Raw genomic sequence first — 14,732 nt, forward strand, 5'->3', positions numbered from 1 at the left:
TTTCAAGGAGATGGGAGGGTTTCCATCTCACGGAAGGTGATGAAAGTGAAGTAATCCAGTTTGATACTATTGATATATGTATAAATAAACTATGTAAAGATATTAATAAAGGTTAAAGTTTGTTTGTCAAAATTTGTAAATAAAGTTATAAAATATAATTTCAGTCATTTAGCTATTTTGTCAAAATAAAGTAGCTCATGAATAAACTCAAACTTGCTCGAATAATTATTTATGACGAGAATGAGTATTTATTATGTGAATAGACTCATTTTGACAAGAAATAGTTATTTTAATAAGAAATAACTAACTATAAATAAACAGTTTTCTTGTAACTTGTAGTAATTCCGTCTTCTTTTGAACTTGGTTCGCTTAAACCCTTACAGCTTATGTACAAAGATCAAAAAGGTATATATCACATTAGGAAGATTTTTCCCTCTTACAGCTTCGAACACTCAAGATGGTCTCATTGTAAAGGTAAAAATAAAACTTGAAAAGCAAGAACTACAAAGTTATATGAGCTAAGAAGAGTAGCCGAGTTGAGTCTATATAAATCTGATCCGTTTCAAAATTCAAATCTCAATCATTTAATAAAGAGTAATGAAACAAACTCGAGTTGTTCACAGACAACCTTTTACAGCTCTATGGACCAAAGACAGAAAGCCCAAAACATTACATAAAACCAAAAATTGAAAAGAACAAAAAGCCAAAAGCAAAAAATAAAGCATGCTATGATTGGGCTGGACTTGCCTTTTAATGATGCAATCTAGGCCGAAGACCTAAGCTTCAGGGTTATTGGTTGGTCTTGTGTACAAAACCGCGCGGGAACCAAGATAGACAAGTGGGCTTGGGCTTTAGATTTTGTTTGGAAGCATTTGGGTATTTTTTACATATTATTTCTTAAATGTCCGAGCATAGAGTAACTTCTCTATTTTATTGGAGTCTAAGGGCTGGTTTGGAGTCTAAGTTTCATTATTTTATCATTACTTTTCAATAAAATTTCAAACTTCTCAATAAATAAATAATAATAATAAACACCTAAATAATATATGAGAAAATCCAAGAAAAGTTCAAGTCGTATTTTGGCTTAAGTTGTGTTTGGATAATAAGATGATCTCTAATACTCTGTGAATAGCAGTAAAAAAGAAATAAAAAAATATTGAATGTTAAAAATAATAATAATAATAAAAAGTTTATATATCAGCTTTCTTTTCAAGCCCAGAAAATGGGAGGCAATTTTCATTAAGATCACATGTCATAACCCAATATTCATAAGAGAAGTCCAACCCATTAAAGAGTCCAAAAACCATCTTAGCGCCCAACCTGTTTGTTAAAAAAAAAAGGAAAGCATTGGCCCTTGGCCCTGCCGCGCCGTTTTCTGTTCCTCCATGCATCACTACCCAACTTCACTCCGTCTGCCAGGCTCCGATAAGCCTATTCTTCTCTTCGCCCATTTCTCTCTTTCTTTCTCTCCTTGTTTTTAGGCTAGCCACGGTGACTAGTAGAGGTTGCCTCACGCCATCAAGGTAAGTTTTTTGACGATCTAACATGAGGGATTCCGTTGATTAATGTGTGGGTTTTAAATGCACGATCATCGTTATTTATGCACTTCAGCTCATGTATGGGACTGGAATTATGATTTAATGTGATGATTGCCGTGAAGTCTAGGAGAAATCATTAAGAAGTTACATCATTTTCCTTTTCCCTATACATATAAAAGCTCTCATGAAATTAGTTACATCTTATGGGAATAAAAAAGATCGACTACCTATAGGTGTATCTTCTCTACACAATGCGCATATAGTTATTTTTACGTATTTCTTACGTATTCTATTGATGTGATTGACCAAAATAGTTATTTTATACGAGTAATGCTACGTACAGTCGTGGAGTATACAAGTATCGTGCAGTTGCTTTGAAAAAGAATATGGTCCGCTATTAAAAAATTAATATTTTTTTATGTAAGTTTTGTATTTATCACTTTTTTCAAAGTGATTTCATAGCTTTTATACACTCATGACTGCAATTATCATTTCTTATTTTATATTAAAAAAAAGTGACACAGCCAACTATATTAGTAGAATGCACAAGAAGTAAACAAAAACGACTGCATATAAAATTTTTGTATTAAAATAATTAATTGATTTCAGCATAGCCAGGAGCTTATAATATTGATTAATTAAGATGAATGACAATAATATGATTAACAAGAGAGAAAATTATATGGCACATGATTCACATGGAGCTAGGGATTTAATTGCACCCCATGTTTGTTTTCATGATTAATTGCATCATGAAAAAAAATTCTGAAATTTCATCATCTTTAAACTTTAAAATTAATATTCCTGATCACAAAACAATCATGTTTAATGGATGATCATAATCTTATAAACAATGATGATATATTAAATCTTGATCGTGATTGCCCATTATATATATTGACGATTGCCCATGAAAAATTAATTATCATTTATTCTAATATTATATATATCTTCTATATATAAAAAGTATCTATGAAACGGAATTTGTTATTCTAACAGAAAATCTTGTTTTTCCGTTAATTTTGTATTTAACTCCGTTACTTGTAATTAAATCCGTTACTTACCCCTTCCAGTGTACCCAACCATGAGACTAAATCAAATGGAAATGTAAGTGATTTCACAAGCTTGAACACGAAATAATCAATGGAGAAATCAAGGGAAAGAAACGGTATGGAGGCTCATGGCTTTGGGGGGAGAAAACAGGGCACGAAAATGGGCTAAAAACAAAGCAACGCTCATGGTTTTGGGGAAGAAATGGAGGTTGCTCGCTGGAGGAGGTGGGTGGTGCTGCAACTCAAAAACAGAGAGGGAGAAGTCACGGGTTGCAGCAGTAGCAATAGCAACACGGGTTTGTAGAAGAAGAAGAAACCAAACAAAAGAAAAAGAAGAAGTTGCAGATTGGCACAACAGAGAAATGAAGAGGAAAATCAAAGGAAACTAGAAAAATAAAGGAGGAGGAGTGGGAGCATGCAAGAGAAGGGAAAGAAAAAGAAAATAGAAGAGGAAAGAAAAGATAGGAGTTGCGGCACCAAGAATTTCAGAGGAAGAAAAAGCACAACACTGGTGAATAAGGAGAAACACAATCTAATAGTAGAAAAATAAAGGAAAAGAACTTAAAGAGAAAAGAAAAACTTACCAACGAAAGAAGAGGTGCAATCGGGACAGGAGAAGAAGAAAATAAGAAAAGAAACAATGAATAAGAAGAAAGAAGTAGGAGGCGTGCGGCTGGAGAAAGAAAATAAAAGAATTCAAGCCCTAAGAGCATTGAGGCCAAAACACACCGTTCAAGAGGAAGAGATGGCTGAAATGAAGACTAACGGGCTGGGCTTCACAAGGCACAAGGGCTGGGCTTCAATTTTGAATGGGCTAGGCCCAAAAACGAAGGAAAACCCATTAAAAACAAGCTCAAACTAAAAAATAAAGGTTCAATAAAATAAAAAGGGCATAATAAAAATAGATAAAAGTCAAATAAAAATACTACAACTAAATATTAATAAAATAAAATAATTAAAGCCCAAAAATGAAATAAATTAAAGCAAAAAACAATTTAAATGGAAAACAATAATCAATACCAAGAAAGTACGTCAAAGTAAATTTCACAATTTTAAAATCATAAAATAAATTAATGAGAAACACGTTAAATTTAAAATAATAGTTCGGATAATGTACAAATTAATATCTTTTTTTATTAATTCCTACATCTATATTTTATTATTATTATTTTTTTAATATAGGAAAACGACAAGACAAATCTCCTCATTTTAAATGAATATTACATACTACAATTATTAACAAATATGCCTTGAAGGGTCCCAAATATGCATTGCTTACGAATTAACAAATTTGTACTTGCATAACACAAATTGATGAATCATAGTATAAATATCAAATAACACATATTTTAAACTACCATTTTTGTAGGACTTTTATTAAATTTTTTGCATGCATCTTTACTAAAATTATGGATGTTATAAACATGTATTGGATTATATGATATTTTGAACTAATATTTTTATTTTCTCTAATATGCCTTAAATTATTAAGTGAAATTAATAATTTTTATAAAATATATATTATTTTTTACAAATAACCATTTTATAAAACTATGTAAACGTTGCACGTTACTCCCGCCTAGTGCATATATCTATTTATTTATTTATTTATTGAAACATGTCTATTAATAAAGTATGAGGAGACGGATGTTGTACCAGATAGCTTTGTTATGACACAATCATGCTCAACAGCTAGCTAGCTAGGTGTATACAATTATGATTAATGGGTGTGACAATTAATTCTATATGGATTAAGATGCTGTATGTACCACTAATTGTTTGGATAAGCACAAAAGAAAGTTCAAATAATGAACTCCATAGATGAATATTATTCGGAACATATATAAGCTACGAATATTATTGCCGGCCACTTAAAATTTGTGGAAAAGATTGAAAAGTACGTCCTTCCTACTTTTGATGATTCCTCATGTCATATTATCAACATTGTTATTCTATATTCCTCATCACATTTATCTATATACATGTGCTCCATGAATCCAATATAACTTTGGGCCACCACCATTATTTAAGACATATTATTTAAGCCACATTATTTAAGCCATTTGAATACAGAATAATAACAAGAATATTGACGTGAATACTGCTACATATACAAAGAGATTATATAAAAGTAAACTTATAAATTGATGTGATTTTATAGAATATGTTAGATCTACTTTACAATAAAAGTAACTTTACATTCTGATGTACCACATTAAGCCATATCAATCTGTAAGTTTACTTTTATACAATCTCTATGTTTTTAAAATATTTCCCATATAGATATTAAAAGAAATAATGTTAGATATAATTTTAGGCCGATGAGTAAGCCTCGCATGCTCTTTTAAAAAAATAGTGAGGTAAATCATTAAAAATCTAATTTTTTCATGTAGGTTTCAAATTTATCCATTTTTAAAAACACTCTAAAACTGCAGATATCATTTATATATATATAGGACGTCATATGTAATAAAACTTTGTATATTGGTGTTTTAGTCATGACATATATACTAAAAGGGAGCCAGTACTCAAATTTCATTAAAACTAGTAACTGTTTAGACATATATGTTATTAAATTGTTGCAATTTTCTAATTTTACTGTTAAAATTAGAAAAAAGATCTGATCTCGATCTGGCAGTTTCAATTCGAATTATCAATTAATTTGGTCATCAATTATTCTTGGAAATCTCTTTCATGATCAATTGACTTTTAATGTTAATGTGCTAATTCAATAGTACTTTCCACATTTTGAAACCATCTCCCCGGCTTCTTCCTTATTTTCTAAATTTTTCTTTTTCTTTCTCAATATATAAGACGAGAGATCTAAAAAATTGGTCTAGAGTCATGTAATTCCATGATCGAGTTGAGTAAGGAACCGCCATATTTTGTTACAATACTATATATGGTTGAAAGTCACCATAGGAAATTACTCACTATACTATATATGGTTGAAAGTCACCATAGGAAATTACTCACTGTTTTCATGTAATTGAGATCAAGAAAAATGTTTTATAAAAACAAATTTATAGATTGCTGTAACTTAATATTAAAATGTAAAATTATTTTTATTATTCTTAAATCTAACATACTATGTCAAATCATGTTAATTTTACATAATATTGAGACGTACTCATCTTCTTAATCCTCACATAGGGAAGCAATTGGGAATGTCATCCTTTGAAAAAGGTCGTGATAGAAGGATGTTGTCCCTCGAAAAAGGAAGAAGCCCTTCAAAATTGTGCTAGATAGTGTGGTCATCTATGGGCCACAAGTGTCAGTTGGACCAAATGTAGGATGGTTAATGGATCACACTTGTGAACTTTAAGGCAATTTATTTCCAACATTACATATACTTTTTGCGTTTCTATTACATGAAAAGTAGCTCCCACTATCATATATTGTGAGCACAAGAAACGCAATCAAAGCGCAGAGATCAACAGCAAACACCACCATAGCAGTTTAGCAAGCTATGGCATCCCTGATACAATAACCACAAGATCGTTCTTAGTCCCAAATACCGACCTCCATGAAACCATCCTCAGTAGCACAGCCCCTAAACATCCCAGTGGTGTTAAAACCCCAAGCCACTTCCCCTTTATTCGACACAGCTATGAGTCCTGCCTTTCCTTCGTCGAGCCGTTCCTTGATCACAAAGTCCACAGCCTCCTGAAGGCCTAGCCCCTTGTACTCCATCACTGCCGCTACCTCTCGCGCCAGGGTCCCGCGTATGATCGCCTCCCCTTCTCCGGTGCACGACACCCCGCATAGATTGCTTGCGTAGGTGCCAGCGCCGATCAGGGGCGAGTCTCCGATGCGACCGCTCATCTTGTTCAAGAGGCCCCCCGTTGAAGTTGCCGCAGCGCAACGGCCCTGGCTGTCCACCACCACGCACCCAACCGTCTCCGGTGCATACACGCTGATTGGTAGCCCGTTCATCAGGATGGGACTCTCTACCACGGCGCTGCATGTCTCCAATCCCACTGCCTCCGGGACCCTGTAATCAAACTGCATGCGACGATCCGGACATACTCGGGATTAAGTTAGTGCGTTTCTCCTGTCACGTGGGTTATGATATTTTTTGGTAACTTACGAAGGAAACTAATCAGAGAGATTCAACGTACCATGATGGTGTTTGCTTCCTTTGCCAGTTTGAGCATTCCCACGTTCTCCTCCGTGATGAAATATTCATTGTCCACGACCTCCACACCCTGAAGAAATCAACACCACGAATAAAAAAATAAAGATGGGTCACGATTCGTCATACTCTTAAACATCTAATCACCTAGAATATTTCCTTTATTTTAAAAATTATTACATGATTAAAATATTAAAATATTATATTACGTCATGTTTCAGTAAAACAACCACAGAAATAGGAAACTTTTGCCTTTCTTTCTCTTTCTTTTCTCAGAAATTCAACCCATAAGACACACGCAAAAGCACAAGACATATTACAATAGAAAATTCAGTGAAAACACGTGGAACTGAATGCGAAGGGACAGGCGGCTTAGATCTTTCTACAAGCGAAATGAGAAACTGATGCTCTTTTCTTTCGTTGTATTTTCCCATAAATTTCTTTTAGGGTAGAACCGTAAGAGTCAGACCTGTTGCCTGGCGAAATCTTCGGCGCCGGCGAAGGCTAGGTAGGAGTGGGGAGATCTCTCCATGACTAGTCGGGCAAGAGACACGGGGTTCTTGACTGTAGTCAAGCCCGATACGGCGCCGCATCTCCTCCCACGCCCATCCATGATGCTCGATTCCATCTCCACAGTACCTTTCGCCGTCAGGGCAGATCCACGTCCAGAATTAAAGACAGGATCTGTTTCGAGTTCTCTAACCTGTATCACACATTCGCAATCACAAAATGTAAACAGAGTTGTTTTTATAAGTAAAAACCTCGTAAATGCTGCGCTTGTACGAATTCAATCACGCGGACGAGACACTGGAAGCCATGCAAACAATTAGTAAAAAAATGTGGAATAGTTTGAATTAGAAAATGCACTTTGCACTCATCTGTTTTCTCGAAAAATGCATGATAGAGAGGAAATCCAGACATGGCATTGGAGTGATAGTCACAAGATTGAAACATTTCGTTTTTATTTCCTTTGTAGGATTCAAACGCGGAAAGTTACCGCATGGCAACATCATAAGGAAAGAGAAACTGAACAGAACAGGGCAGATTCTTGAAAAAGAAGCCACCGAAACAGAGAGAAAGGGACGTACAACAAGTTCGACAACATCGACGGCAGAGAGGTTGGATCGAAGAGCATCGATACCAAGATTTAGGCAGCGATTGAGGAGTTGCTTGGCCTCCTCTTGACGCTGTTGTGGGAGATTAGGGTCCACACCAGCGCCGCCATGCACAGCTATAGCCCACCCTCCCATATTTCTCTCCCTCTCTCTCTATCGTTGTTTTTGTAAATTGCGTGTGCTGACTACGAGGATGGAGTGGCATCTAAATAGGAGGAGGCGGACTCCAAAGATCTGTGAGCTGGAATTTAACCATGATTTGGGTTCCTTCCCGTATATGTGCGCGTGCAGTCAATTCAATGCAGACTTGTCGGAGCCCTGCAGGATTTTCCTTCTTGTTTCAATGTTTTGGGCTACCCGTCACTATGCGCACGAAACTCACGCACGCGCGCGCGTTTTGTAAAGTGTGCTTCCATAAATTTACAGATATTTGATGATGAGGATATAAAACATTATATTTATTTTTATTTTTATTGGTTTTATTTCAGTTAAATTATTCGAATTTTCCTACATTATATATTTATTAAAATAAAAATAATAAACATATAAAAAAATATATGTAGTATGTGATATAAAAATGACGAATAGAATTGTCCTCCAAGTGTATGATCTCCACTGGTGCCATCTGATCGATTCTCCAATAATGAATGATGATGCGTACATTACTTTTTTATTATGATCTTTTTACTATTTTAGTGTATTTGAAATTTTTATTTTTTATTATTATTTTTTAAATATTTTTTTTAACATCCTTAAATATTAAGAAAAAATTAAAAATTATACAATTTTACTAATATTCACTTTTTTAATCATAAAATAAAAATTAAAAAAATAAAAAGAATAATAAAAAGATAATAAGAAGATAGTAAACCTATTATTATTCATTCTTATTTATTTTAATGATTAGTGATATATATCATACTAATATTTTATTTTTTTAATATTTCTTTATAAACGAGATTTTTCATTATCGCTTATAAATCATCTTTTATATTTTATAAAAATTTATGAACGTCGGCTGGCTTGGATTTCATTTTTAAGTTGGCAACTATCGTTTTTGCTTTATAGTTATCTAAGGGCCGTTTGCCGGGCGAGCGATCTGGCAGTACTCATGTATATTATAAAAGGAAGTTCTCCTTCTGCAACTTCACGTTGTTCTTCTACTTATTAATCAATTATCTAATATTTATTTGTCAAGAAATTATACCATCTTTTTCAGCAGATCAAACATGACAAATTAATTAGATATATGGAAGAAATCGAGTTGAAATATTTTTTATATAATAATTTTTGTGTGAATAATAAATATTTTTTTACGATTGAGATTCTCGCACTATGATTAAATACTTGGATAAGCATGGCATTTTCATTCCACACATGATAATAGATAGCTGCTAGCGGTGACAGCCTGATGCATGCATGCATGCTTAGGCTTCTCATGCATGCATGTTAGATTGTTCATTCGGGCCGATTTTTATTCGACTCGATCAGGAAACTAGATAACCGGATTTCTAATTACAGTTTTCAAAACCCGCATTTACAAAACCATATATACCCAGTTTGGACTTGGCTATGAAACCCAAGTTCCGTATTAAAGTAAAACAAAACCCTAGCCTCTTGTGACCTCGTCTAGACTCTGGAGCCATCTCCTTCACCTGTGAATCTGTGATCTATCTCATGACTCTCTCTCTCTCTCTCTCTCTCTCTCTCTCTCTCTCTCTCTCTCTCTCTCTCTCTCTCTTATCTCTGCGTCGAAAACCCTCTCTCAGTCTCTCTGAAACTCTAGTCGTCGTCTTCATCCTTGTGCCAATATATGTAAGTAGATGCTTCTATAATGCCACCATCTTCATCCTAAATGCTTTTGTTGGTTGATTAAATTATATCTTGTTTTGGTTATTTCGTGCTTATAGTTTCTGCGTCTATGGTTACCCATTCAAAAAAGTTAAATGGGTTTGTTTAACTTAGACTGCCGCTAGCATTTAGGTTTGTTTTCTTTCTTCTTTGTTTGTTGATTTTGGGTTTGTTTTAATAAGTTTTATATTGATTGATCGAAAATAGATATGTTGTTGATAGCATACTTTATATCACAAGTGGAAGAAATTTATTTATGAAAGGGAAAATGGCCTGTTTAAATATTTCTTCAACCTAACAGAAATTTATGGAATGACATAAAAGCTTTTGGAAAATATTTTTCTCATTCAGTTGATCTATGGTGTATTATATCATTCTTTGGCTAAGAAGAATTGTTCAATTTTTTAACGAGACATCCATGAAAGCATACATCAGTCACAATCAAGGAATTAATGGAATATTTATATATTTGATTAGAAAAACTCGATCATTTTAGAATTAATCATGAATATTATAAGCATATATATATATATATATAGTACCCAGAATTAATTTAATTTACAGATCAAAATCCTTGCAGATTTGGTTAGGACGTCACAAATGTTTCTAAAAGGAAGCATGGGGCCAATTTTGTTTTTATTTTTTCCATGGTATCGGGGGGAAAAAAAAAAGGTCATGATCAAATTTCTACAACCTTCTTGTCCTGCCCATTGTTTTTGATATCATATTTGTCATTTGGCTACAAGTTGAAGTGCTTGCTCTTGATCATCTCATCATCATGAGAAAAAAGATAGAAAAACAAATAATGAAATGAAAGGGATGTGTTCAGTATGTAAGCTAAAGCTGGTAGAGTACTACTCATGTTGATATCATATTTAGCCTCTTTAATAAGAAAAATATATCCGAGTTAATCTGGAACATCTGAATCAGCTCTGATCTCTTTGTAGTTTCTGGTAAGAAATATAGCACTAGATTTGTTTCCAGCCAGGCTTGATGTTAAAGATTTAGTTCACCATGCACAACCACTTAAGAATCACAAGTAATTAAGTTCTCTAGCAGCTTGATTTGACGGTATAAAAGAGTGGTGCCTTTGAGTACAATTTTTGTGAGCTAAAATATTCTTTTCATCCTCTCTTTCTAATGTGAAGATCTTTGAATCGAATTACTGCATGATGATGTTGATGCCAACTACTAAGATATGGGTAAATATCAAATCCATCACATATTTTCATAGGTTAATACAACATTACACAATATATTCTTTCTTATTATTGTCTTGTCATAGGTTAATAAAAATATTACACGTTGTAATTTTTGTCGTTGTTATTATTCTTTTCATTTGATTTGAATGATTAGCTTTGTTTATTTGTTATGTTTATCTATTAATTTTTGCAAAGTATAATAGTTCTAATAATCATGTTCTGTGTGATGTTCTTTATTAAACCTAGAGGTAACAGGCCTATACCTCAACATGATTTCCATTATATTAATCATCATCTCAAGGTTTCGGTTGCTGTTCTTCTCCAACACTCAGTAGAACAGGATGTTCTCTTCACTTACCTAGGTTGGGTTTGATTACTTTGAAATAGACCATGCATGTGGTTGTACTTTATTCACACTAGTTAATGGAAAATGTGTGGGAATAATTAAAGTTAATGCAAAATTTATTGGTTCACTCCTTGCAACTTTATAATGGAATTTATACTGTGCCTACTTTCAGCTATCCAAAATTTTTGAACTTTCTTTAATGACATCAAAGAAAATATTGAAGGATCTTAAGAATTTGCAGAGACATCCATCAATTTCATGCAGTGCATGTTAGAGGAAATAGATAAAATGGAAATGAGATTTAATTAGGACTAGTTTTATTCATGGATTAAAAAAACTTACATGATTGTTGATGGTGTGTTTTCACGTCCTGTGGCTGAGGATATGTTCTGTTGGCAAACAACCATAATTGGTCTAAATGACAGTTCCTTCTGGGATATTGAACAATTCAAATAAGTTGTAATTCTCCTTTAAGCTGAGAATTTTCATTTTATTTGGCTGTAAATTTATCAATACACAATGATATATTTCATTTTATTTTAGTTGTAAGTCCCATGTTCTGGAAAAGCAAGTTGTAAGCATTGATGCATACAACTTTCTAGGAGTCTTTGCACTGATTTCTTATTAATTTGTCCCCTTTTTTCCCACTAGGCTACAGTTCTTTGGGTAGTGTGTTTGCTAACAGTCTTGAGCTTAAACAACTACCATACGGATCCATACACCATATTTTTTATTTTTTGGGAAATTATTAGCTACTTGGGTGATCACTGGAAAAGAAACATCTCAGATAATAATTGTCGTGCAAGTTTGCAACACTTAATTCACACTTCATTAAACTTTGAAAACAAAACAAAACGTTGTGGAAAATAATCTATATATATAGTGTATATATATAAAAATTACTTATTTTTGATCAGTTATTTTTTTAAAAATTAATTATTTTTTATTAAAATAAATTTATTTATAATAGTCATTCTTATCTTATAATCTCTCACAAATATTAATTTTTCATATATATATATATATAAAATGAAAAAAACAAAATAATATATATGAAACAAGCCAAGCTAATTGGATCTGGCAGTTCCGAAAAGTTGTTGATCAGAAGGTTGGAAACAGACGGCAAATGCTGCTAATTAACGAGGAGCAGGTCAAGAAGATCAGGCCGCCCTGGCTGGACGGTTCAGGTGGGCTCTACGCAGCTATGCTTGCGTCAGTCAAGGCAGCTAGGTGGCGGGAAATAAAATGGCGGTATGTAAAAGTTGGCCGTGGGTCCGACTCCGACACTGTTATGGGTCCCAGTGTCGCTGCATTCTGGGAAGATATATATATATATATAAACAAAGATTGGCACGCATTTTAAAAAATGAGGATGATAAGGAGGAGGTTGATTGGCTGGATTTGGTTGAGATAAATGATGAGTAAGTGATGAGAATGCTTTTAGATGTGCATTAAAGCTAACGTGTAGAAGCTGCATGCGATTAATAGCGCACTCCCAAAAATGAGGTAGGCTGTAGTTGAAGATGAGTCATACACATTAGCTAGAATGGGACACCATCTATTGGTTTGTGTCCATTGTATCTTTTCCACTTCCACTACTTTGTCTCATGCTCTTTCCTTTTGCCTCCACTGATGCGACTTGATTAGCAGTCTCTTGAAATTACCTCGTGTTTTTTGGTTCCTGATCAAACAGTGAACCTGGGATTCGTATCTCTTTTAGGAATTGTCTAGAAAAATTTCTTACCTCAAAAATATTTTCATTACATATCATATCATTTCATTTCATTTTTAAATATAATTTAAATATAAATATTTTTAAATTAATTATTCTAATTTTTTTAAACTAATTATTACAAATTTATTAAACTTTCAACTAAAAATTAAAAAAAAATTAAAATTTTTTAAATTTTCAAACAAAAATAATATTAAAAAATCTATATTCTAACAATATTTTAATTTTATAATATTTTTTATTCAACTTTTTCTATCTCTTTTCTCAACACCATATAAAATATCAACTCAAATTATCTCACTACTATTTATAAAGTATTTTATTACTATTCATAAAATTCTTATTTCATCTGACCCTCCAATCCTCTTACTGTTTTTGAATATTTTTTATTTTATTTTTATTTTTTTATGTAGTAGTAGTACTAGCTAGGCAGGCATTTCATTTCCACATAAGTCACATAAAAAATTCTACTCATCATCCTCAAAAATATATAATTTTTTATTTTTTTCTCTTATAAAATGTGTGGTGTATGAATAATGAATATAATAATTCAATTAATTTACAAATAATAATAAAAAAAATGTGATGTGTAGCGTATAAGGGTGATGATCAGTAACAAAGCCCAATTCACATTATATGGAAAATTCCCAATAAATAAAACAAATTAAAACTTGAAGCTAGACTACTATTCCAAACTTAATTCTAAAGTGACTATTCTAACTCAGAGATATTATTTACTAGCTTGAGAGAAAAAACTGAATGATATTTAGTTGAGAAGCATTTTTGCCGCAACTAGTTATAAACACAAAGACAGTTGGTTTTCCTCAATATTTGACAACAGTAGTTATGTTGTTAATTTAAAGATAAAGATATCATTAATTTGACATATTAAAATATTTATGTTATTTACCCGTTTGAGGTATAACATCACCTATTGTGATATTCATTATGTTCATAAATAGAGTTAAAGTACCAATATTATTTTTATGTAAACAAATGTGTCAGACTTCCATATCAGCAATGGGTTTGGTGTGTCAATAAAGAGACATGATTTGTGCAGTCGGCAAATGCAGTCGGCTTGTAGTCGCTTTGAAAAAAATGAATTAATATGAGACCTATATGAAAAAAAAAATTATTTTTATAACTTTTTTTTATTCATTCTGTACAACCATGAAAAAAAAATAGTTTTATATTTTTTTATTTATTTATTCTGTACAGCCGACTGCATTTGCCGACTGCGTCTAGCAAAGCCCGTCAATAAAAAGATGTACTGCAAATACATTGGGTGGAGAAAAATGAAACCATTTCGGTATGTATTTTTTATTTTTTTTCTAGGAAAAGGATCGGAGAAAGAGTGAGATCCTGATCAACTAATACAATTATATAAATTATTTGATATTAGACTCAGGTTCTGCTTAGCCATTGAGATTTTTTAGATAAAAATTTTGAGTTTTAAGATTAAATATTAAAGTATTATATTTTAATATTATTATTGTATTGAGATTTGAAAAAATTAAGAAAAAATTGAATTGTTTATTATATTTTGTATGGAGATTTAAAAAAGTTATAATGATGAGATGAGAATTTTATGTTTGAGATAGAATTTCATGTGGTAAAAGAGTACCTCAATGTTATCTTCACTGTCCCATGTTCAAATGAAAGCACATATATTAATTTTGTATTCACTAAAAAGTAATTGGAATATTAACACGCATGTATAGTCCAATTATTATATTAGAAGTACACTAAAGACGTTTGGGT

At 32.5% G+C, this 14,732-nt stretch overlaps 1 protein-coding gene across 1 annotated transcript; it reads right to left on the reverse strand.

The window, feature by feature from the left end:
- Positions 1-5,902: 5,902 nt before the first annotated feature.
- On the reverse strand, positions 5,903-8,026 carry LOC122295376 (probable isoaspartyl peptidase/L-asparaginase 2). Its single transcript, XM_043104382.1, has 4 exons — positions 7,814-8,026; positions 7,195-7,428; positions 6,712-6,798; positions 5,903-6,595 (listed from the first exon to the last, which is right to left on the reverse strand). Exons 1-4 carry the CDS (start codon positions 7,973-7,975, stop codon positions 6,095-6,097), a joined length of 984 nt encoding a protein of 327 aa, XP_042960316.1. The 5' UTR covers positions 7,976-8,026; the 3' UTR covers positions 5,903-6,094.
- Between the last annotated feature and the right edge of the window lie 6,706 nt (positions 8,027-14,732).

The sequence above is a fragment of the Carya illinoinensis genome, chromosome 15 (genome assembly GCF_018687715.1).
Source record: "Carya illinoinensis cultivar Pawnee chromosome 15, C.illinoinensisPawnee_v1, whole genome shotgun sequence".
In the NCBI taxonomy this organism is placed as follows: Eukaryota; Viridiplantae; Streptophyta; class Magnoliopsida; order Fagales; family Juglandaceae; genus Carya; species Carya illinoinensis.

Coding starts and splice junctions, on each gene's coding strand:
- LOC122295376 (XM_043104382.1), bottom strand. CDS start 7,975: ATGGGAGGGTGGGCTATAGCTGTGCATGGCGGCGCTGGTGTGGACCCT. Junction 7,429..7,813: donor TCGATGTTGTCGAACTTGTT/GTACGTCCCTTT, acceptor TGTGTGATACAG/GTTAGAGAACTCGAAACAGA. Junction 6,596..6,711: donor AGGAAGCAAACACCATCATG/GTACGTTGAATC, acceptor CGTCGCATGCAG/TTTGATTACAGGGTCCCGGA.